Below are 26,106 nucleotides of genomic sequence, written 5' to 3'. Positions count from 1 at the left end.
ATCGAAGGCTGTACTGGCATTATAGGCACCTGGGCTCCAGTTTCCAAAGCATACTGAGGTTGTCCAATAATCTGTTGTAATACAATAAAGACCTATTAAGAAAACCTCTCTTTATGGTGTTTGACTCATTCAAGTCAAAGTGCAAAGGCCATGCTTATTAATGAAAACCCATTTATAACTGTGCAGTGAGAACATGCTTGAATGGTTTTTATTTGTTGGAAGTGGAAAGGGGGAGCCACAAAGAGTTTAAACGGAAAAGTAAAACAGAGGGCATTTCTTACAAAGTTTACTAAGGCAGTGGTGATCAACCTAGCTAGCTATGCAGGCCAGATGTGCAGGGTTAGTCTATGGGCCAGATCTGGCATGGAGTCAGGACACAGGGTTGGTCCACTGGTGCAATTCAGTGCATCAGTACAACCCAGTACACCAGGCCAACCCCAGACACCAGATTCAGTTGCAGCACCACCACACAAGCTAGCACGATCCAGTGTACAGGCCATGTCATGTAAACCATGGGGCTCCCCCTGGGTCCAGAAATTTGATATCAGGGGAACACTGACAGCATTACATCGCTACAGTTCTGGGAGCAATTAATACTGCTATTGCTCTCCCACCACCACATTTCCAGATCTGTGGAGAGCCCCACAGACTGGATGACATGGTTCCACGGACCAGAGGTTGAGCACCATTGTACCAAAGTGTAGCAAAGATGACGTCAGATTATTACCTACTTAGGTTTTATATCTTCTTAACTGACAGGAATTAAATTATGCAAAACAAAGTTGGATCCTTCTTAGAAATTCAACACACTAGTTGTATGCCATTTCTTGGGAAATCTACTCTATTTCTTCAAGCCTAGGTATGCAGGTGGAGAAAGAAACCCTCATAGCAGCACAGACAATGCACTGGGCTATTCATTTCAGGCTTTATTCAAGATGCTTGTTTATATCTTGCACAATGAACATATTTGTTAAGCTTTCCATAGATGGCACTGACTGCCATTTAGCTTCAGGATTAAAATGAAAGTACTACTATTCAGCTCTATGACCTCAGTGCTGCAAACACTTCTGATTAACTTTGTACATGAGTTTTTAATACTTATCTCAGTGGATTTCTTCCTTGTGGGACATTTATTTGGATGCTGAAGTAACCTGTGGTATCAGGACCTATATGTGGCTTCTGATCATCTTAGAGACCACATCTTTCCTCAAACTGTTGTCCAAACTAACAGTCCTTTAGTTTGTACATTTAAGGACAAGTCATTCTCCACACAGGGACATCAAGGGGATTTGTTTTCAAAAGGCTCAGAGTTTGATATCCAAGGCATATTTCAAAACCTACTTATTTTTTCAAGCTTTTCCTGAAGAGGTGTGGGAATGTGGGAGAGAAGCAAAGGAAAGTACAGAACGGAGGGTTCTTAAGTACTACTACTGACATGCTGTATTATTGATTTTTACAGGTGTTTTTAAATTTATTATTGCACCTAGAGGTATTATGTACATAAAGCATACTGACACATACTGTCATCATTACTACATATATTGTATCCACAATAAGGATTTTTAGTCTGAATTATTACTATAAGTTTTAATGTAGGTAGAAATAAAGGCACAGCATGCTTTATATCATGAAATGGGGTTACAGAAGAGCCTAACATGAAAAAACTCTCTGGACAGCAGTTTGCTCAGTGCTAAAGATGAGAAGGTAATACCGGTATTTTTTTTTTATTTCAGTATTAACCACTTTAAAGCACACAGTAAACTATTCCCAGAATAATTAGTAATTTTCAGATTGTGCATTTTACCTAGGAGAGACAGGGAATAAGCAAGTATTACCCATCAGTATCAGGAAAACAGACTTACTGAACTGGAATGCCTTTATTCATGGAAATAAACTCTCTCTAAAAGGGCTTTAAAAGACTGAACACCATGTTCTGAATATTCTGTACACTGGGCAACTTCTCTCATTTCATTTGGATTAGCAATTATTCATCCTAATAAAATATTTTAGTATCTGTGGAAGAATCCTGTTAGTAAATTGCAACTGTGTCAACACTTGTTTAGGAATATCAGTATCATTATCATGATGTTTGCCATACAGAGTGGGCCTGATTCAGCTCTTTAAAACAATGGCAATATTACCATTGCTTAGTTCAGACGAAAACCTATCAGGCCCCAAAATGAGCTATAATTCTTCACAAACAATATTTCTGCACCAAATATATGGCTGAAGACAGAAGTGTAGATATAATGTGGAATACTGGAGCTACTGTTCTAAATGGTAGGTGGAAATGGAATGTTATGAATTTTAATCCAGACGCTACAGTAAACAGAGATGTAAAAGAATACAGGCTTGTCCAACCTTTGTTTTTGAAAGCAAGCAATTCTTAACAGATTTAGTCCTTTCTTCTGCTTGGGTCATGCAGCATTTCACATTGTCATCACACTGAAGATGACAATAGTATTATTATGTGCAGACTCATTACCAAGTTCTGAACCTACTTATCTTCTAAGTAGTGCTAATATTAGAAGTCCTATTTTATGCTTCATTTGTTCTAAGGGACTGGGAGGGTGTTGGGGGGAGGAAGAAGGAGACCAGCACCTAGTATTATTTATTGGTAGACATCTTTTCAGCAGCTTTCTGAAAAGCATTCGCCAAATAGTTACTTTAATTTAAAAAGAAAAAAAGCCACCACGACAACAACATTTATCCGTGAACAGTCCCACATCAGCAAAATGGCTCAGTTACATCTGTAATCCCACATACGTATGTAGAAGTAACCTACACCTAGACACCATGCATGTACTGTAGTATGGATATTAAAATAGCAGTTTCATATTCTCTCAGTTATGTAACTGTACCATGATGTCCATCCTCTCCGCATGACCATTTTTTTCCTTCTAGCTGGGAGAGGGGGAGAAGGAAAAAGGAGTTCAAGTGTTTCTATTCCTTCCTTCTCAGAGTCTAATAGACTACCATACTTTCATAAAACCTGTGAAATTCATTCCACACCGTCTCAAGACGAGCAACAGATTCACCTGATTAACCCTAGTCTGACCACTAGTTATTTCATACCGCATCTCCTGGCCAATACAATAAATCTGAATAAAACATCTTAAATGCGAGTAACAAAAAGGCCATGGAACAATGGAACAGTTTACAAGAACTGCTGCTTTCAATAACCATCCTACATTCGAGTACTGATAGTCCAATGTCAAATGGATTACCTGGTTACCAGCCCCGGATGCAGACATAGTCTGTTCTGAAAGATGAATTATGCTTGGCTGAAGTGACTGAGGAAGTGGAGGCAGCTGCTGCTGCTGCGAAACTGCTTGCGTGCTCTGAGTGTGATGGGGAGAGGGAGCTTCATTCTGAATTATCTGCTGGAAGGTAGTCTGGTACATCTGGGAGAGCTGGGATATTGCATGATGTGTTGGCAAAGCTGACACTCCCGGTGGAGCCACAGCAAGTAAAGGTATTGGAGCAGCTGGCATATTTGGCACTATTGTTTGGCAAGGCAAGACCAAAGAAGCCACAGTAGTATGAGGAAGGTTGACTGCCTGCATGGGTAGGGCAGGGGAGTTTGGTGCCAGAGGCAGAGCAGGGTTCATGGGAAGGCTTGGTAAAATCACAGCTGGAGTAAAATACTGAGAAGGAGCAGGAATAGGGGGTACACTTGCAGCAGGTAAATCAGAGAGGTTTGGAGGAAGGTTGTCAAGTCCTGCCAGAGGAGTAATTGCAGGAATGACAGGAAACTGAGGAATCTGAAAAAAATATAATATCACATAAATTGCAAATGTTTTCATTGATGGTACAAAGTACTTTCATTTGCCATATAAGTACGTAAATCATGTGTGCCACGATACTTATGTAGACAAGGTTCTTTGGGTGACACTGATCTCTTTTAATTAGACCAACTTAAATTACAATTAAAATGATAATAAAAGATACCAGACTCACCCAAAGAACCTTGTCTGCCCATGTCCTTAGACCAACACAGCTACAACCTACACCCATGATACTTATGTCAGTTTCTTAGTCACTTCTGTCCAATCTCTGAGGTTTACAAACATCCATAAAAACAATTTACATTGTTGGATACAAAAGGAGAATTTAAGATCTGGCCACTTTAAATCCTAGAAATTCACAACTATATCTGAGACCATTTAGCAGCCAGAGCAACCTACAAATACCAGAATCATTACTTTTATTCTGAAACAAACAAAAATCAGACTATAAAGATGTTTTAAAATGTAACCCTATCATATGCAAAATTAACTGTGTTTTAAAGCCCATATTGCAAGTGTGCAGTACAGAAAAAGCTGTAAAAACAATTCTTAAATACACAAACTCCCAATAACATAGCAAACTATAACTACCCTGTAATTGCCAGCCTGTAATTTAACATTTCTCAACAACTAAAGCTAACATAACATGCCTTCAGGCCTCTGGCATGCACCACCAGGGATATTGCATACTATGGTCCCATCCTGCAAAAACTTATGAGAGCAATTAGTTTCCCTACCAAAAAGCAAATTAATTACAATATGCACAAGTGCTTGTACAGTCAGAGTCTAATTTTTAAAATGCCTTTAATATCATATTTACCCTTTTAAAACATTCACATAAGTACTTCAGGGTAAGTTTTCCTGTAGTCAATGGCAATACTGTGCGCAAGAGAGGCCATAATAACCTGTTTTAAAAATATAGGAGTGTATCTTTTATTGAAAGTCCAAGAAAAAAATAAAAACTGAATAATTCAGTAATTTTATGGCCATGCTCAGATGTATTAGATTAACAAGTAGCAATTAAGTCAGAAATTCTTTAGAGTAAGGTTGCTTTAAAACTTCATAGGAAATTTAAGGCAGATACCTTCCTTTTGGAATTGAAAGGATTTCATTTGCCATTTAAAAATGTATTAGAAGCAAATGTTGAAAATTTTGTTCACTGCTTCCTTTAGTCTGTTTTGGTAATATGCCAAAAGATGCGTACATCACAGAAGCAACTTGCTTTTCCTTTTTGTTTAAGCTGCTTCACAACTTAAGACCCATTGTTAGCTAACCCACTGAGTGGCTTGAATAGGAATGTCACCACTTGAGGCCAAAGTAAAGGTTCATCTCTGCTACTGGTAATGGAGAGAGGCAGAGAATTAGGAAAGGAGATGGATGGGTAGTAGAAAAGAAAGTGAAGGTAGGAGCTTAAGAACATAAGAGTGGGCTAATGTTCATGTTCTTAAGACTGGGATGAGAAAGAGGGTCTACCATGAAGGAAAAAATGCAGAACTACAGTTATTGTAATTTTAATAACTAACATTAATCAAGTCAAACAGGCAAGATTTAGGATTACTTCACAGAACATTTCTGATTCACTAAGAAAAAAAATCATGAAAAATATAAGTAACATTTAAAAGCTACATAATGCTGAAGTATAATTTAACATTTTCAGGAAATGGTTGAAAACTGATGCAGGTTACATTAATCAGTGACCAGAAAGCTCTACTTGAAGGAGGCATACCTCTAAATGATAACTGTCCAGTGATATCTCAAAAGTACTTTACCTGGGTGGGTGGGACTTGAGGAGCCTGTGGCACAGTAGAAATCTGTAGGGGTTTTAGTTGTATACTGTTAGCTGCCACCTGAGAATTCTGGGTTTGATACTGGGGTAACAAATGGGCTGCAGGCTGCAATGGACAAACTGGCTGGCTGGCTAGAATCTGCTGCAGGGAGGCTTGCTGTGCCATGGACTGCTGCTACAAGAGAAAAAAAAAAAACATATTAAACAGTCAGCTAACTGGACCTGTCTTCCCAGTTAGGATGGCATGGTTATAACAGAAATGCCACTTGTATGGAGTACTACTAGTAAAAAGGCATTCTCAATTTACATCCAGACTCTTGAACAGGGTTTAAGTTGCATCTAAATAAAACATGCATACCAAAATATCCAGCTGTCTGAGAAGGTTATTTTTAATAAAAATCAGACAGACACTTTAAATCTTGGAGAAAGCTAAAACAAGCCAGGTCAGATTCAAAAATCCCCATTGGCCTCAGAGTTCTATACACAGACCAAACTAAACACATTTTAGAGTAAAACACTGACTCAGCAAGTATAGTAGCCATTCAAATTTACTGTAAATTCATAATACAATATAGGTTGCCCGATAAAGGAATAAAATATTCTTACTGCAATAAAGTTACAGGAAATAGTACCAATTGTATAGAGCAGGGGTCAGCAATCTATGGCTTTGTACACGGGGCTTTGGTGGTGTGACCCATCCCAAGCAGCAATGGATAGGTCCTAGTGCCTGCCCACCCCTGACCCAAGTGGAGTTATCCTGGACTATGGTCAGTAAAGGTTGCCAACCACTGATATAGAGTATTTTCTCCTCACCCACCAAGAACACACATGCATTTCCCAGCACAGGATGGGTATTGACAGCAAGAAGCACATGACTTGTACTCTCCTATCAATAATGAAAGGTGAGCAACAGAACAAGGAAGAATATCCACAGAGGTGTTGTTTTGTGCGTTTAGTTTTGTTTCTGCTTTTAAACAAATGTGTAGAGACGCTTCAAACTATTAGGAAAAAAATCTCTTGATAAAAGATCCTTCCAATCTTCACAGAATTGATCAGGTGACAATGTAACTTTATAATCACTTGAATCCTGGTCTACAGAGACCACTGTCTAGGAGCTGAAAGCTTAGCTATATCAAGATTTGTAAGTCCTTCCTTTGTATCAAGAGGTAATTATTAGCTTTTTCAGCAACAGATACCCCTTGCTCCCAAACTTTTACTGTAAGCTTATGCTGTATTTTATAAAGATATGATAGCATCTACATGCAAATCTAGTTTCCTAAGTATGCACAAAAGAAAAAAGAAAAAAGGTGACTCAATTGAAAGCCTCTTTCAATTCAACTGACTCCTGCCTAGACTTTAATCAAGGATTTACATGTGTACCATTGTTTATTTTCATTTGAGACTAGCCAATGTGTAATCAGAGTTAATAGTACTGCCCCCTTCCGATAAATGATTATGAATCTCTTGAGAGGCTCCACAGTCATAACAACAGAGATCAAACTCAGTTCCTCTGAGTCAGGGTTAACCTGACAATTTAATTAAAAAGGAATAGCTAATGTGGCCAACTTAATAAACAGTAATAACAAACTTTGTATATTTTTCACTTGTAATGATCTATCCTGCTTCAGCCATCTCAGTTAATGCTGGATGCATCTGAAAAAGACAGTATTCCTGATGTTAAAAATGTAATTATAAAAATAAAAAGAGCAGTTAAATGCAAACATCTTTCAGTTTTTCTGGTTCCAAGATGCAGCAACTGAACAATGTCTTGATTGGGTGCTTTTTTATCACAATGCTTCAATAAAAATTCTTTCTTCCTTTAAATCACATGCACACAAAAGAAACCTTGGCCATCTCAAAACAACTAAAATTCAAGAAAGGTTATAACTGTTTGAGGACTACCAGCATAATGATTTATGTTTCTTACTAACCAGGATTTAGTGTTGCCTGGACAGATTTGGTTCACATGACTGGACCTGTATTTGGTTACTTAACGTCTACTAGCACACATTACTCAACAAACCTAGAACTCATAGAATCATAGAAAATTAGGGTTGGAAGGGATCTCAGGAAGTCATCTAGTCCAACCCCCTGCTCAAAGCAGGACCATCCCCAACTAGATCATCCCAGCCAAAGCTTTGTCTAGCTGGGTCTTAAAACCTTCCAAGGATGGAGATTCCACAACTTCTCTGGGTCACCTGTTCCAATGTATAACTACCCTCCTACTGAGAATTTTTTTCCTAGCATCTAACCTAAACTTGCCTTGCTGCAACTTAAGGCTGTTGCTCTTTGTTCTGTCATCTGACACCACTGAGAACAGTCTAGCTCCATCCTCTATTGAACCTCACTCCAGGTAGTTGAAGGCTGCTATTAAATCCCCTGTGTAAACAGTGTGGTACACCACGTGTACTGGTCCTGACATGGGAGGACCCCAAGAGGCGCAGCAGGACACCAGAGGAATGCAGCAGAATGCCTGGTAAGGGCAGGAAATGGCCGTCACTTACCTACAGGTGCAGAGCTGGCGGAAGCAAAGCAGCAAGCAGTACTGCTGCTGCAAATTATAAGCACCTGTTCTTTGAGGCTATTGGGGAGCACAGGACATTACGCCACTGACTTGTGCCCAGAGCCAGCTAGAAAAATGCAAGTGGAGCCGAGGAAACTGAGTACTGCGGCTGCATTCAACCTTGCAACACCAACAAGATTGGCAAGAAATTGAGCTGATTTCCCAGTCTGGAAACCCACAGAGGTATCCAGCCACCCGGTGATCAAGGGTTGGCCACAGTAGGGCTCGTAATGGACCCCAGAACCTGACACTGGAAAAGAGGGCATGTGAGTGGGATAGTGACCGTGGCCTGACTCACGGGCACAGCAAAGATGCTGTCTGTCCTTTAAATTGCATAATGCTTTAAAGTAATGGTCAGCGCTAATCTGAAAAGCTGCAGACTACTTATTTGGGGTGGGTAAGGAACCTCACATACAGAAGCAACTAAGGCTGGACTGTTTGATTTGAGTGGGTGAATTACTTGGAGCAGGGACTGCTGAACAGCCAGGAATTAACTGGGGGCTGTGACCCAATTGCTACCCATCATGAATTAATTTTGAACTTTATTTATTTAAGAGAGCCAGTGAATTAATTATGAACCTTATTTATCTACAAGATTAATTTTGAACTTTATTTATATAGAACAAATTAATTATGTACTCTGTTAATTTTTGAAAAAACTCAGTGTGCCTGGAGTAAGGCTTGATGAACTAAATGCAATCAAAAGTGAATTATGAGGCTCCGGAATCACTTATGGGTCTGGCATCATCAAAACCCCAGAGCAGGTCAAAGGCATCAGGCCATGTTACCCTGGGGGGCAGGGACACCTGCATCAGCCAGACCTTGGTTGGCGCATGAACAGGATATAGGGGAGCCCCAAGAGTACCAACGACATTAGCATTCTTGCCGGTTGTTCATACCATCCCAGGACCCTCATTTTATTTAAGATCAAGGCATGGAGGGGAAGCTGAGGGAAACACCCCATGGACAAGCTGCTCGAAGTTCCTTGGTGCCCAAGCTAAGAGGAAGTCCAACCACAGCAGAGATCTCCTGTGCCTCAAGGCACCTCCTGTTCTGGCATAACTGTTCGCTTCACCTCAGTCTCCTCTTCTCTAGACTAAATAAGCCCAGTTCTCTGTCTTTCCTCATAAGTCATGCCCCTGAGCCCTATCACCACTTCTGCTGCCCTCCGCTGGACTCTTTCTAATCTGTCCACATGCTTTCTGTAGTGGGGGGTCCAAAACTGAACATAGTATACCAGATGCGGCCTCACCAATGCTGAATAGAGGGGAGTAATCACTACCCTTGACCTGCGAGCAACACTCCCACTCTTGCCTGCAAGAACATTGTGGGAGACTGTCTCAAAAGCTTTGCTAAAATCAAGGAATACCGCATCCACTGGTCTCCCCACATCTACAGAACCAGTCATCTCATCGTAGAAGACAATCAGGTTGGTCAGCCATGACTTGCCCTTGGTGAATCTATGCTGGACTATTTCTAAATCAACCTCTTCTCCAAGTACTAAGAAATGGATTCCTTAAGGATCTGCTTCATGCTTTTTCCAGGGACTGAGGTGAGGCTGACTGGTTTGTAGTTCCCTAAATCTTCCTTTTTCCCCCTTTCTTAAATATGGGCACTATATTTTCCCTTTCCCAATCATCTGGGACCTGGCCTGACCACCGTGAGTTTTCGAAGATTATGGCCAGTGGCTCTGCAACCTGAGACAGCTCCCTCAGCAACCTTGGGTGCATCCCGTTCAGCCCCATGGACTTGTCCAGCTTTTTTAATAGCTCCTAACCTGTTTTTTTGCCACTGTTGGCTGCTCACCTCCTCCCCAAACTGTGCTGCCTGGTGCAGTAGTGTGGGAGCTGACCTTGCCTGAGAAGACAGAGATGAAGAAAGCACCGAGTACTTCAGGCTTTTCTGCATCCTGTCACCAGGTTGTCTCCCCCATTCAGTAAGGGACCCACGCTTTCCCTGATCCTCCTCTTGTTACCAACATGCTTGTAGAAACCTTTCTTGTTATTCACACCCCTTGCTACTTGCAACTCCAACTGCACTTTGGCCTTCCTGACTTCATCCCTGCATGCCCGAGCAATGCTCTTATACCTCTCCCTATTTATTTGTCCAAATTTCCACTTCTTATAAGCTTCCTTTTTGTGACTTAATTTACTGAAGAGATCCCTGCTAAGCCAAGCTGGTCTTCTGCCATACTTGTTAGTCTTCCTGTGCTTTGGGATGGTTTGTTCCTGCACTCTCAGTAAGGCTTCTTTAAAGTACAGCCAGCTCTCTTGGACTCCTCTCCCCAACAGACTAGCTTCCCAGGGCATCCTGCCCATGGGTCCCCTGAGTGAGTTGAAGTCTGCTTTTCTGAAGTCCAGGGTCCTTACTCTGCTGCTCTCCATCCTTCCTTTTCTCAGTATCCTGAAGTCAATCATCTTGTGGTTACTACTGCCCAAGTTGCCATCCACTACTACATTCCCCACCAATTTTTCCCTGTTTGTGAGCTGCAGGTCAAGAAAAGCATGGCCCCTAGTTGTCCGTTCCAGCACTTGCAGCAGGAAGTTGTCCCCAACACTCTCCAAAAACTTTCTGGATTGCCTGCACACTGCTGTGCTGCCCTCCCAGCAGGTGTCAGGGTGATTGAAGTCCCCCATGAGAATCAGGGCTTGTGACTGAGAAACTTCTACTAGCCATCTGAAGAAAGCCTCATTCACCACTTCTTCCTGGTCTGGTGGTCTATAGCAGACACCCAGCACAACATCACCCTTATCACACTTTCCTGTAACCATAACGCAGAGACTCTCAACAGGCCTATCTCCAGTTTCATACTGGAGGTCTAAGCAGTGAAATGGCTCTTTTAGGTGAACTAAAACTCCTCTTCTTCCCAGCCTGTCCTTCCTGAACAGTTTGTACCCATCCATGACAGTGTTCCAGTCATGTGAGCTCCCACCAGGTCACACTTATTCCAGTCACAATTTCTGCAAAATCCACAATTGCAATTTGAGTAGGTCTCTACTCATAATACTGTCATAAATGTTTATCTGCTTAAGTTCCCCAGAATTCCAGTGACAACATTAAGGTATTAAAAAAATGCAAATTTAACCAAGGAAATGGTTTCCTTGGAACAAAGCATTCAATCATCTTTTTACTGAAGAGACTGACTGAAGCCTCAGTCTTTTTGTATGTGCAAAAGCACTGACACTTGTATATTGTGTTAATTGTTTCTGCACATGCACACAATTTCTGCAAGCAAATGAAGTTATTTGTGCACGAGCTTCTTGAGCACTGGCCTTTGAATATACATAAAGAATCCCCCCACAACCAGCACAAGGGGAAAAAGCCCCTCATCTTATATGCCCACACAAAGAAGCCACACCAATTACACTGTTTATCATTAAATTGCCAAAAGCAGCATGTGCTCAGTAATGGAAACTAAGCATACAGATAACACTGAGCATGTCTATACAGTTTATGGCCCATATTAAGCAAACATGCTGATGGGAACCTACCAGTGATAAGTTTGTGCAACTCATCTAAGATATATGGTAAAACCCATATATCTTAGATATATGGGTTTTCACGCTTAGATGAGTAGGTCCCCTTCAGCACCTTTTTCCCCAAGTAATGGTGAGCTACTACATTAAATACATTCTGATTTTCTGTGTACCCCCACAGCTAAGCTGCACCTTTCTTTCCTATTTCCAGTGATTTCTGTTTCTTCACCAGCCTCAAATGTCCGGCAAACATCACCAATCAGGGCCCCAAACAGATCCCTGTCAGCCCCTTTCAATCTGTCACATAAGATTAGCATGGCCCTGTCCTTCACAAGGTGAAGCTAGACTAAGTTGGTCTGCACTTCATCTGCATATAAATTCTTGGGAGCATCTCAGGACTCATGACAAAAACACCCAGTTCGAGTCATGAGTGGGGGGTTAAATAGTACATGGATCGGGGGGTGGTGGAGAAAGAGACATAGGAGTGGAATAATCTAGAGTACACACATATTAAGTAGTGCTGAGCTATGGGGTCACTATGACTCAAAATGCTGTTGACTGCTAGGGACCATCCCAATGAGTTAAACAGTAAATCACAAGCCTTTTCGCTTTGGATTAATATCATGCTTCATTTTTTCTATATATAAAGTAGGTGCCGAAGTGCTACTTAAAAGTGTGTTTATAGAGCACCTTTGCTAAAACTTGCAACACTTAAAAAGAAATAAAATCTATCAATTCTGGGTGAACTTAGTCTATAGGTACTGTATGCAAATTGCTACAGCTATGTTTCTATTTTAAGATCAGTTATTTCAAATTAGCTCCTCACATCCATGTGCTAGGGTCTGATAGTAAGGGTGGGAGGAGGGTAGAGCACAAAGAGGCTACATCAGATTCATTTTCCCTGTTGTAGGAGTGGGGGAAGGAGGGGAACAAATTCAAGGCAAAGCTCCAACAAATTAGATTCTACACCTAGAAAATTATACCAAATTCATAAAATTTCCACATACAGAATCTAATTATTGGGGGATTGTCTTATAAATCAGGGTCATCTAATATTAGAGTAAAAATGGTTACTCTTTAAAAGCTAGGAACATAAAAGAAGGCAGGTGTTGCTTGTTCATAATGCACTTCGGCTAAATCCTCTCCAGTTTAAAGCAAGCTTTATTTAAAACAGAAGACTGCTTCTCTCCCTAGTGGTACATGTCTCTGTTCATGTATCAAAAACATTCCTTTAGGATATTCAATAACAATTAAGTGAGCTTGGATCAAAAGGTCTCATTGAAAGTCAATGGAAATACTTTCAAATTACATAGGTGCACTGAAAATGCTATATAATAGCATTTGGCATTCTAATTGTGAATAGGGTGACAAAAAAAATATCTTAAAATATTAGTCTCTCTTATTGTATTCATCTTACTGGAAGTGTAAATGCAGAGTCAACAAGGCCCCTAAGCGCACGCATTTGTAAAAGCATCTGATAAATATATGTGCTTCACTGAATCTGGGCCTTAAACAGGTCTTCAACCCAGCTTAATATGCAGAGCCACTATTTCTACACCTTCTAGTTCACAGATCTAAAGTCTACTGAACAGAGTTAACTAGATGAAAGAAATTTCTGAGTTCCTATATTTGCTACCTAGCACTTAATGCAATGAAGAATAGCCATTACACCAATCTTCTTACCTATAATGTAAGAATATAATGTCCTGATGTTCTTCCACTGAAAGCTACATCCTTGCAAACCGAAACATACAAATTAGCTACATTCTCTTCCCATGGTACTGCTTTCTTGAGTGAGGTTTCCAAATTTCTGGAGTAAAATTGCATTTTTTTAAAATTTTTATTTATTTATTTATTTTACACACACAAGTCTGCCTGTGACCCGGAATGCCAGTCCCTCTGGGTCAAATTAATCCCTAGGGCACTTCCATTTAGCCCCAAGCCTAAATTTGTATTACAGTGTCTAGTGTGTATATGGCATGTTACATTATGCACCAATATATTCAAGGTGAGTTGTTATTTTGGACGAGAGAAGAGAAGCAGCGAGTAATGTGGTCTGATTAAATCAGAAAGACCAAGACTGACAATATTTGAGTTCGTTTTCCATCTGTGACAAGGGCTTCAAGAAACAGCCATGTTATTTCGTGTGATGAAGAAAAAGAATCCAATCCAGAGCAGGAAAAGCAACATTTGCACGTGGAAAAAAAATAGCAAATGTTGAAGATTCAGCAGAAAGCTCATGAGACCACTATGCAGATGTCTGTAACTAGACCAAGCTAGTAAGAAACATGAGAATATTTTGTGCATTAGGAAAATAGGAACAAAACAATACTTCTAAGACCATGGGGGGTTTGAGATTCATCTAAAAAAAAAACAAAAACCTCCCAGTTCACAAGAAAATTAAATGCATATCTGCAGCTACTACCTTCATGCTAGAAATACAGTATCTCTCTACAACTTTTGTGGTAAAAAGGGTGATAAGGAGTGAGACTAGAGCTGATTGCTTTGCTAGCAGTAATGTCCCATTACAAATGTAAATCTGCCTATACAAATGATGCTTGGCCCATGCACTGACTGAAGCTGTTTTGTGGAGATTCCTCACAAATCAACACTTTTATGATACTGAGGTGTGATAGATGTATGTATTGTACTAGTGGCTCAATATATCCTTGTACAATCAATGGAGATCTCAGTTGTAGTTCTTACTTGTCCCGGCATGGAAGAGGTTTTTTCTATGTAAAAATAGATTTCAATATCTCAGTAACCCAAATGGACACTAGGGGAATTATTATTCTGGAAACACCCCACAAATTGCCAGATTTTACTGTACAAAGACACGTTACTGGCTGTATGTACATGTCAAATCATGATTAAACAAATATATCAAATACCTAAAATCAAAAAGTGTGCCTCTGAACCTTATGTTCCTTTGGAAAAGGACCTCCAAATTCTTGATCCAGGACAAGAGTGCAATTTATAACTGACAATAACTTCCTCATTTATTTAAATACCTTGGGTGCCTCTAGTAATAAGACAGGAACACCAACATAAAATATTCACTGACTGACTTAGATGTTCTGATAGCTGCTTGAGGTTCAACAAAGGGGAGGCCGATTTGGGCAAAGCATAAGCTGGCGTTGGCCCCAGGACACTGGTGCGGGCCACATGCTCCTGCCCGGGTGTCGCTGTGCTCCCGCCCATCCGCCCCTACTTCCTCCCACCCCAGCTCCACGGTACAGGCTGGGACCAGTATGCACAGCCCTGACCCTAAGTGTCCTGTGCTCACCCATCTGGGCTGAGCAGTGACAGCACAGGACAAACTGCTGCTCAGCATGGGGGGAAAAGCAGCCCTTTCCGCTCCTCCTCACCAGCGCTTCCTGGTGCTGCTGCCTGAAGCCTGCGCAGGGCTGCCCTGCGTCGCTGCCAACTCACTGCTACCTCTGGACTGCCCTATGGGGCAGCAGTGGCAGCACAGAGCAGATGCAGGGCAGCCCTGTGAGCACTCCAAACAGCTGTACCAGGAAGCACTGGCAGTAGGAGGGGGAGGGGCCACTTTCCCTCCAAGCTGAGCAGCAGTCTCTCTCCCACACCGCTGCTGCTCAGCCTGGGCCCCAGCACCAGCTCCAGACTTGCTCCTCCAAGCTGAGCAGCAGCAGCCAGGCAGAAACTGCTGCTTGGCATGGTGCAAAGAGGCCCCTCTGACTCGTTGTCACTTGGCAGTTTTTGGCGCGGCTGCCCAGAGCCTGCGCTGTACCTGGCTGCCCTGCATCTCCATCACCGTCGCCTCTGGGCTGCTCAGTGCAGTAGCGGTAACAGTGCAGAGCAGCTGCAGGGCAGCTCTCAGGTGGTGGTGACAGAGCTGCAGGGCAGCCCAGTGCAGCGCAGCACAGGCTCTGGGCAGCTGCAACAAAAACAGCCTGGCCATGGCGGGGGGGGGCAGGGGCACTTTCCCCCGTGCTGAGCAGCAGTTTCTGCCCAGCTGCTACTGCTGTTGCTCAGTTTGGATGGGCAAGCCTGGAACCAGTGTGCAGGGTTGTAGCTGCTCATGTTGGTCCCTACTGCTACCACTGCATGCCCAGGGGTATAGCATGAACTGAACTAATGTAGCTGATGTTAACATAAAGTGTAATAATAGTGAAATATAACCATGTTAGTCTTGCCCTGTAAGCAACTTGAAAACTCCATTTCGTATCCTTCTGCTTGACATAAATGAATGAACTCTGCATATCCTTTATGTATAAGTGTATGTAAAAGGGTGAATGGTGAGAGAATGGCATAAAAACGGGAGAAGATTTAACTGTTTATGTAAGCAACAAGGTGCCAGAAGTGTAAATTACCAGCTAGTAACTAACAAATGGCTGAAGAATCCCTTTGAAGCTCGAGAGCACAAAAGAGATAAAAGAAGAAGAAATTCTGCCAGACAGGCAACAAGAACACTCCAAGGCTAAAATAAGCTAAAGACAAAAGAAGAACAACAACTGCAAAAACAGAAACTGGGTACAGAAAAACCACAAAGCACTGAAACAAAGGATGCCAATACCTATAAAAGAACACTTTGAAAATGCCAAGTTGGGTGAGTGTCTTTTTCTACTGCTGTTTCATCGGGGCACAGATGCATCTGTTCACCCCACTCTAGCTGTTATCTTTAAATCTGCCATCTTCAAATCATCATCATCATCTACTCAGAGAATCACAGAAGTAGGGTCGGAAGGGACCTTATAGATCTTCAAGTCCGACCCCCTGCCAGGGCAGGAGAAAAAAAACTGGGCTCAAATGATCCCAGCTAGGTAGGCATCAAGCCTCCTCTTAAAGACCCCCAGGGGTAGGAGCCAGCACCACTTCCCTTGGAAGTTGGTTCCAGACCCTAGCCGCCCTAACTGTGAAGTAGTAATTGCGGATGTCTAGTCTAAACCTACTCTCCAACAACTTGTGGCCGTTATTCCTTGTTATGCCAGGGGGAAAGACTGATTAATGTTTGACTCACTAAATAGAAGGAATGTTATTTAAAAACAGGTATCTAATTATGGTCCATCTCCACTACAGATGTTACAGGGTTGATGCTAAAGTTTTCTACTCTGAAAAGCAGCCAACCATTGTATCACAGAAACTACCAGGGGAAAAGAGAACATGCATCTGTTCATGTATTTAAACTTTTTTGTCCAGGCAATAAAATGTATTCAGAAGCAAGGTTTCAAAACCAAATTACTGCATTTAAATGTTTTAACAAACAGTCAGTACAGCAGTCCTATGCAGTAAGCACTCAAGATCTTTTAGAAGTTTCTAAACAGACCTTGGACAATGCTGCCGTAGCAAAACACATTTTCCAAGGAAGAAGCTTCCAAAAATAAAAATACAGAAAAGAATAAAATAGGAAAGAGTTCAGTCATCAGCTACGATCAAAGGATATAGCTTTTTACCTGTTGGCTGCCTAATACAGGCTGCTGTTGACCCATCTGCAATGAAGCAGCTGTGGTTGGTTGTGCAACCGGAAAGGTCATTGCTGGTTCTTGATAATGTTGTGGTCGCTGAGACAGAGCAGCAGCAGCAGGTGGAGTCTGAACTACTGGAAGTCCAGGCTGGATGAAAGAAAATATATTATTTTAGGGAAAAATGCAAACAATCTAGAAAATAAAAAAATTATCTAGATCATGCTTGCCACTAAATATTTAATCCAAAGCAAGGAAAAGGAAATGAAGAATATAAGCAAGGAAAGGAAAGTTTATGTTGACTATATATGTAAAAAAATATATATATATAAAAATATATAAATAGCTATATAAATATAAATCTTGCTTATATTCTTCATAATATATATATATATATTTAACACTGGTATAAAAGGCCAGTGGCATGTGTCCAGGCCCTGATTTTTAATGAGATTTTAAAATTCTGTTTTCAGGGTAAATATTTATATAAAAAACTGAATTTGGTTTCCACAACCCAGGTAAGCTCCATCATCTGCCACTAGAAGTGCACATATACTGGCTGACAATTCATTATTAAAAAATAAATTATGGGTTCAGTGGGAAAAATGGGCTTTTAAAAACAAACTTGTCAGGACATTTACTCAAATTCTTTAATTGGTGGTTATGAAATTGATATAGGAAAATAAAGGAAGAGTAAAAAAAAAAAAAAGGTAAAATGAGTACAATTTAAAAAAAAAAAATCAGAAAAATTCTTAATATATACAGGCCCTCCAGGGAATCCATTAATAAAAGTGAACGGTATACATATACATTTTAAGATCTAAAAGACTGAACTTATATTCCTACAAAACACTAATAACCCCTCTCTTCCTGCTTGATGCTATACTGCTACAGTAGTTTATGTCCTCCTTAAGTAGGAAAGTAGTAAATGGTTGTTTTTTAAAAAAAAAATAAGTCAAGGTTTTTTCAAGCTTATATCTGGGCTATCACAAACAGAAAAATGATGAAAATCCAATGCGAAGCCCAACTTGGACCTAAACATTTAGGAAAAACATCAACATGACCAAAAATCTTAAACAATTCTCATTCTTTCCAACTCCCAATAAACAAGGGGAAGGGGGAGAAGGAAGAAAGAAGAATGCACTTAAGTTCAATTACTGAAAACATCCACAGATAATTAGTGAAAGAGAGTGGGCTTGCTCCAAGTCACTATGCTGTACTGTTCAGTTTAATGAGAGCTTTTGCTGAAAAAGTGCTTTTTATTGTTATATTCAAAGCTGTTAATTTTTTGTTTTACATAAACAAGGACAAAATATTGCATCCAACAATAATATGCATAGGATGGGTGGTTTAAGCAGCTGATGGAGCTTGTTACAGGTGCCAAAGATGAAATTGTTTGCCCTAGGTTATGTTTGAAGCTATTCACAGGAACATTTCAGAGTAAACCTATTTCTATATTTGTTGCAGGCATTTTGGAATATAAAAAGGGAAAAGCAGGGTAAAGTTTGACATTCCTGAAGCATCCAGGGTAATATAGTGGATCACGAGACAGTTTCATTCTTGGATTCAACTTTTCTTCTTACAAGGTTAAGTAAGGATTAAATGAAGGACTTTACCTACCACATCTTGAGTAAGATTTTTACTAATTAGCTTGCTTTCACTGCTCTGTACACATGGAGTCTCCAGTTTCTTCTTTTCCTTCAGTGATGTTTTGCCAACACAAACTGTGGCAGGGCTGAAAGTGTCCTGGCATGTTGGCTTCTCAACATCTGAAGGACTCAGAATCTAGGGCTTTTTCTGTGACTCTTGTAGTCCTCCCAGAAGCACAGTTAGTTTTTTGGCTAATAATACATTGGAGAGATTCATGTAATAAAGGCAGGTCTAAGCTTCTGCCACAAGGTCTGAGGCCCTGAGGAAGAGGTTGAGATACTGAGCTTTTTGACACTGTGTTACAAAGCCAATGAGAAAGGGGTGTAGCACATTTCAGATGTGCAGGCATTAAGAACTTTGACATTTTTGGATAGTCTCTAGTAGGAAGCAGATGGGCTAAGCAGGCCCGACAACTGTGCTGAAGTATCATTAACTCAGTGGGATTTTCAGAGACTTCCAATGTCACTGACTGTGACTTGCTTGCTTCCTCTTCTTTATTCTTTAAGATGTTTGCATTTTCCATTATCAGTTCTTTTGCCAATGACATTACATTTGGACTCAAAGTCACTGCTGAATCACTATGGCGACGATAATTACAGTAAGTGCTGTGCATCATGGGTAATTGGTTCACACCCAAGCCATGCCCCATTGGCATTCCTGAAGGACACGCTACACCTATATTGGTTCTCTCACACATGAAATCTGGTGGTTTATGTCTGACTGCACACGATTGTTCTTGCAGCGATGATTCCATTAATTTTTGCTGGCTAGGGTCATCATACCATGAACAGAAGAGTAAGCATCTGGCTGGGTTACTGGTGCTTGATTTTGGAGCCTCAATAACAGAAGTACTACTTCTCCTCTGTGCAATGCTATGTCCAAACACAGGACGGGAAAGGCAGTGAATAGATTCTTGACCTTTATCACAGCAAGAGGAAGTTTCTGACTCAAGGGGCTCTTGCACAAGTGCAGGAACAATAATATATGGCTACAACAAAAAGCAAGTAAACGAACACACACACCAAAACCAAAAAATAACTGTCAGACAAACATGCTCATGAGTTGAATTCTAGTAAGCGCAAAGCTATTAAACCAATGAAATGAAATGAAATAAATGGAGGCCCATTTTATGATACTGTAGGAAGTGCTATACCTAACGCTAAAACCATTTCCTTGATCAAAGTAACCACACTTAGAAATACTCTATCTTCTTATAGCAAAATGAAAGAGACATTTGTAAGTCAAACTGGGAATACATGAACAAAATAAATCAGCATAAATCAGTATAAAAAAGCGGGGGGGGGGAAGCAACTTGCTAAATAATGATAATATTTAATATCATAATAAGTTACTTACTCCTGAAGGCTGTTGGTAGTGCCCTAGTTGCTGAAGACTATGAGGCAAAGCCTGGCTCTCACTTAGAGGTGGACTGTAAACCCGTTGAATAGCAGGAGGTATTGAATCAGGAATAGATGAATAGATGACACTTTGCTGGCTGCTCTGCGAGTCTGAATAAACAGTGGACCCCTGACCACTGTCAAATGTGCTGTCAGCTGAAAGAAAAATCTTTTTTTATTAAGGGCTTAAGAAATCAAACAAAATATTAAACGGCTTTAACAACGAGGTCAATGTGTGCTTTGACCATTTCCACTAGATAAAAAAAAGTTACACAATACAAATGTTATTTTCCATGAAAGGCACATCCTCCTCCCTGTAAGCTAAAAAAACAAGCATCTCCTATTGGTTTTTCTATGAAGCTAGACACAAATATTTCCTTTGATGGGATAAAGCACTAACACTAAGAACTATAAGTGTTCTATGAATCTTATAGGATGAAAATAATATATATACTGCAGTCTATTATTATTTCCATAGCAAAGAGGAGACCTCAGTGCCTTGCCTTTAAAGAGTTGGTGGTTTTAACACCCTTTTGGTTATTGGTATTGCAAATTTCCATTTAAAATAAATTATGGAATATGTTATGCTGCACAATTTGCTTAGCCAATTTATAAATCAGCTTCATTGCATACTATTACCTCAACTAAGGAATACTGACAAGAGAAAACAAGAAAGATCAGAAGTAAGATGTACAATGGGAACAAAACAATAGGAAAAACAAACTCTGGCTTTTTGCTCCAGCATAAGTCCCATAGCACTATTCAGCACAATGCCCAAAAATCATTGAGCCAAAGAGTTTAAGTTTTCACTTGTCCTACCATTTTAGGTCCCAATTGCCACACATGCAAAGTAAATAACAGAAGAACAGATTCATTGAAATTACAACTCAGGTCTAAACAACATTAATAAATCCTGATCTTTCCTGATGTTGTCCTTTACAAGTAGAAAGCCTTAGCATACCTGAATTCAATATCAACGTAACTGGATGAAATAAAACTGCTTAATATAAGCAGCCATCTCAATCTAAGTTTTTAATGATTAGGAGCACAATTCACAGCTTTGTCAATGCTTACAACATACAGAGTTATCCTGACTAATCTGAAGAATTGCACAACTGAGAACTGGGCAAGACTGGGATTTTTGTCAAATGGAAATAAGGCTTATAATGGTTTTGTTGAATATTAGAGGCCTTTTCAAGTTTATTGAAACTTGTACAACATATCTGCACAGTTAATTAGATTCTTTTGCTAAAGCTATATGTATACTTGAAAGAACCAAGATGGCAGCCATTCTTCCCATGGAGTTTAAAAAAAAAACAAAAACAATGACTGTGACAGCAGGGAGGAGTTGTAAATGTAGCTGACCTACACCACAGTTTGTTCGTTTTTTTTAAAGAGCTTTAATTTGAAGACATCCACTGCTACTATTTTGTCTCAAACCACCCATCTTCCCAATTCCTCTACCACCTAAATAAGGCTTTATTTGAGTTTGAATAAAAGGTGACCAAGGTCTCAAGCCCTCTCCATTTTTAGAAACTCAACTCCTAACCAAGTTTTGAAAAGCTAATCCCATTTCTCTGCACACATGCATCTCCAGTTTAAAATAATCAAACTCTGCCTAAGAAAACAATATTGTGATTTTATAGCATACAGCATTTCAATTCATTATAAACAATTATTCAAAGATCTCAAATAAAGCTAGAAAATAAACATTCATCAATAAAGCAGAGTCTGAGTCAAATGTGGATATTTATGGCACACCATGCTGTACAGAGATATTAAATTAGGGAGAGAATGAAAAAATAAATAGCACATGAGATAGATAGGGAAGTGACTTATTGAGCTTTTAGTCTCAACACCAAACAAGTTTCCAAGGACTTGGGCCACTGAATTGCCAAATTACAATAGGAATACATCACAAATAGTGGACCAGAAAGCAAATTCCAGTCTTAATACATACCTGCACTTAGAATCCTGCCAGCCCACTGGCCAGCACAATTAATTTAATTTAGCTATCATTTAAAAAAAAAATCTAATGTAGTATTTTATGAAAGGCTTCTCAAAGGAGTAAGCATATATGAATTCAGTATGTGGTCAGAAAAAAAATGTAGGATAAGTCCTGTATTTTCAAAGGTTTTATAAATACTGTAACATTCTGAAAGTTATACACAAGTTAAAATATGTTATTATGTAAAAGTCAGTTATTTTGTGCAGAAGCCACTATAATTATGTTTCCTGTTTAAGGTTACAAACTCACTTAAATATAATGAAAAAACGTTTTATAAGATACCCGAGTTGAAGAATAAACAGGGTCTGTATTTTGAATTTTTAGAAGCGGGTTAACTAAGTAAAACTCATTACAAGGGCATTCCCCCAACTTAACAGCTTCCAAGGTAGGACAGCATCTTAGAAAATTGGGGTTAGAAGGGACCTCAGGAGGTCATGTAGTCCAACCCCTGCTCAAAACAGAACCTGCCCCAACTATATATCCACAGCCAAGGCTGTGTCAAGTCTGGTCTTAAAAACCTCCAGTGATCGAGATTCCACCCTCTCTCTGGGTAACCTGTTCCAGTGCTTTACTAGCCTCCTCATGAAGGGTTTTTCCTAATATCTAACCTAAGCTTCCCTTGCTGCAACTTGAGACCATTGTTCCATGTTGTGTCATCTGCCATCACTGAACAGTTTAGCTCCATCCTCTTTTGACCCCGTCTTTAGGTAGTTGAAGGCTGCTATTAAATCTCCTCTCAGTTTCCCCTTCTCTAGAAGAAATAAGCCCAGTTCCCTCAAGTCATGTGCTTCAGCTTCCAAACGATTTTAGTTGCCCTCCACTGGACTCTCTCCAGCTTGTCCCCATCCTTTTAGGGCGCGGCAAAACTAGACAGTACTCCAGACTTGGCTTTGCCAGTGCCAAATAGAGAAGGATAATCACTTCCCTTGATCTGCTGGAAATGCTCCTACTAATGCAGCCCAGTATGCCATTAGCTTTCTTTGCAAGAAGGGCACATTGTTGGCTCATACTCATCTTATTGTCCATGAACTCCCTGGTCCTTTTCTATGCAGAACTGCTGCATAGCCAGTTGGTCCCTGGCCTATATCAGTGCATGGGATTGTTCCTTCCTCAGTGCAGGACTTTGCAATTCTCCTTATTGAACCTCATATTTCTTTTGGCCCAATCTTCCAATTTGTCTAGGTCACTCAGAATCCTAGCCCTTCCCTCCAACATATCTACCAGGGCTGCATGAAATTTCACCAGCAGTTTTACTTCAACACTGTTTCAATTCATTTTGAGCTTGAAACAGCGAAATCAAAACAAAACAAAGCTTCAAAACAGCCTCAAATCAAAAAACAAGGCAAGTTGAAACATTCTGAAATTTTTGAGATGTTTCAAGTTTTGAAGCTCAAGCTGGGCTTGCCTGCAGGGAAACAGAAACTAAAGTAAGGAGAGGGAAGGGGAAGGATTGCTCTCATTATTGACTGTGTAGCTGGCCAGTGACAGTCATCCTTCCCTGAGGTCTCTTCCAATCCCAGTGCTCTGGGGGAGAGATGGAAAAACTGCATAAAAGGCAGTACTGTTTGAACTGCCCTGCTTTCTGCCTTGGTGTCAGTTACTGAGCAGTGTGTTCCAGGTTTGCCTGTCAGCAGCTAGAGGTACAGGGCCCCAGAGCCCAGACTCCCCCTGCACCTATCTGCTTGACAGGCTTTATGGCTGCAGCAGGGCCTAGAAGGCCTGCAGTTCTCACCCCCTTGTGCCCTAAGGCCGACAGTCAGTTGCACAAACACCCATGTCATGAGTGTTGCCTGTCTGCAGCCAGAGATGCAGAGCCCCAGAACCCAGAAGCCCCTGCACCTACCTCCTTGACAGCTGGCAGGCTTCATGGCCTCAGAAGGGGCTAGCAGGCCTGCAGCTTTCACCCTGCTGCACCTTAACTAACACACACGCACACACACTGTCACCCATGTCATGAGTTTTGCTTGTCCACGGCTTGAGGTGCAGTTTCCCTGAAACCCCTCTATCAATCTCCTTAAAACTTGGCAGACTTCATGCCCTCAGAAAGGGCTACCACTCCTGCAAGTTTCATCCAAATCAGGCCAGAAATGACAAAGTTGTAGGCCGTTTCAAGCTTCCCCATTATAGCTTATGGGTGAAATGTTGAAACAGCGAAACTGTTTCAACAACACAAAACGGAACAGTGGTTTCGAACCGAAACAAAATTCAAAATGAAACACTGTTTCATTGAAATGCAAGTTGAAATGGAATGGTGCAGTTTTGCACAGCCCTAATACCTACTACTCCTCTTAGCTTGGTGTCATTTGCAAACTTTCTGAGGGTGCGCTTTATGCCATCTTCCAGGTCATTGATGAAAATATTGAACAAAACCAGCCCCAGGACCAACCCCTGGGGCACTCCATTTGATACTGGCTGCCAACTAGATAGTCATTCACAGATTCCCAGAAGTTCAGGGCTGGAAGGGACCTCATGAGATCATCAGGTCCAGCCCCACTGCTCTGGTTAAATAACCCCAGCAAGGTATGTATCCAGTATCCTTTTTGAAGATCTCCAGTATAGGTACTTGCACCATCCCTGCTGGGAGCCTTTTCCAGAGTCTGGTTACATGAACCATGAAGTTTTTCCTTATATCCAGTTTAAAACCTTCTTTTAGGAGTTTATGACCACTGCTCTTAGTTTTCCCTGGGGACACTTTAGGGAATAGTTGTTCGCCTAGCCCCTTATCAATTGATTACTATCCTCTCAGCCCAATGATCCAGCCAGTTTTCTATCTAACTTAGTTCAGTCATTCAGCCTGTACTTCTTTAGCTTGCTTGCAAGAATGTTGTGGGGGGACTGTATCAAAAGCCTTATTAAAATCAAGTTATAACATGTCCACTGCTCTTCCCACATTCACAGAGCCAATCATCTCATCATATAAGGCAATCAGGTTGGTCAGGCATGACTTGCCCTAGGTGAATCCATGCTGACTCTTCCTAGGGCACCTCCTCCTCCTCCAATGCTTAGAAATAGATTCCTTGTGGACCTGCCCCATGATTTTACCAGGGACTGAAGTGAGGTTCACTAGTTTGCTGTTCCCGGGATCCTCCTTCTTCCCATTCTTAAAGATGGGCACTGCATCTGCCCTTTTCTAATCCTCCCCCAGTCACTGCGAGTTTTCAAAGATAATGGCCAGCAGCTTTGCAATCACATCAGCTAACTCCCTTAGTACCTTCAGGTGCATCACATCTGACCCCACAAACTTGTCCACATCCAGCTTTTCTAAATAATCCCTGACGTGTTCTTTCCCCACTGTTGGCTGCTCACCTGCTCCCCAAACTGTGCTGCCAGGTGCAATAGTTTGGAAGCTGACCTTGTCTGTGAAGGTTTTTTTGTTTGCTGTTGTTTATTTTTAACTCTTAGCATGCAATGACAAATTAATACATACAAATCAGGAATTCTGTCAGATAGCAGAATTGGTCTTGCTGACAGAAGCTGCTCAACCCAGAAGGTTTTAATCATTATTTCTGATGGGCAGGAAATTGCATTTTTCCCTGAATCACTAAAGAGAAATATGAAGCTCAGAAATAAAGACAACTCCCTTGGTTCTGCAATTGAGACTGTGTAGTTCCTCATTCAGACAACCAAAAATGGTTAAACTTCAATTCACTTTTAATGCCCCATTCCACATCATTACCTACATCACCCTGAATAATCAATCGGTCCTCTTCTGCACTAGCACCACTTAAGTGTCAGCCATAAATTTCAAGAGCGTGTCCACACATGCAACCACATGCACATGCAGCAGCTCAAATAGAAGCAGTGCAAATTTGAACTAAGGCTTTTTGCCTCCGCACACATGCTTGGACACGCACTTGGTTATGAAGCAAGTTGTGCCACCTGGGACAAAATAACCCTGCCTGGCTCCTCCCCGATCTGCAGCCAGGGGTAGCTAGAGCCCAGGGCCAGCACCTGTACTATGAATGAGGCATTGGGGCCGGGCGGGGCCTCCCCCATGGTCCCCTCCCCCCTC

The 26,106-nt window shown here is 41.0% G+C and overlaps 1 protein-coding gene across 7 annotated transcripts in view; it reads right to left on the bottom strand.

Annotated features, from left to right (window-relative positions):
• Window positions 1-26,106, bottom strand: part of WNK2 (WNK lysine deficient protein kinase 2) — a 309,344-nt gene that overhangs the window by 102,417 nt on the left and 180,821 nt on the right. For 3 of the 7 annotated variants that reach the window (XM_019505037.1, XM_019505038.1, XM_019505039.1), the window contains exons 8-12: window positions 20,046-20,242; window positions 17,031-17,189; window positions 5,558-5,749; window positions 3,228-3,764; window positions 30-71 (exon numbers count right to left, since the gene is read on the bottom strand). In XM_019505037.1, the coding sequence (XP_019360582.1) occupies window positions 30-71; window positions 3,228-3,764; window positions 5,558-5,749; window positions 17,031-17,189; window positions 20,046-20,242 (1,127 nt within the window). The remainder of the gene's footprint in view (window positions 1-29; window positions 72-3,227; window positions 3,765-5,557; window positions 5,750-17,030; window positions 17,190-20,045; window positions 20,243-26,106) is intronic. The other 4 variants (XM_019505040.1, XM_019505041.1, XM_019505042.1 and 1 more) reach the window with 4 other exon arrangements.

The sequence above is a fragment of the Gavialis gangeticus genome, unplaced genomic scaffold (assembly GCF_001723915.1).
Source record: "Gavialis gangeticus isolate Ggan-Ray unplaced genomic scaffold, GavGan_comp1, whole genome shotgun sequence".
Taxonomy (NCBI): Eukaryota; Metazoa; Chordata; order Crocodylia; family Gavialidae; genus Gavialis; species Gavialis gangeticus.
This window is presented reverse-complemented; position numbering and strand designations above follow the sequence as displayed.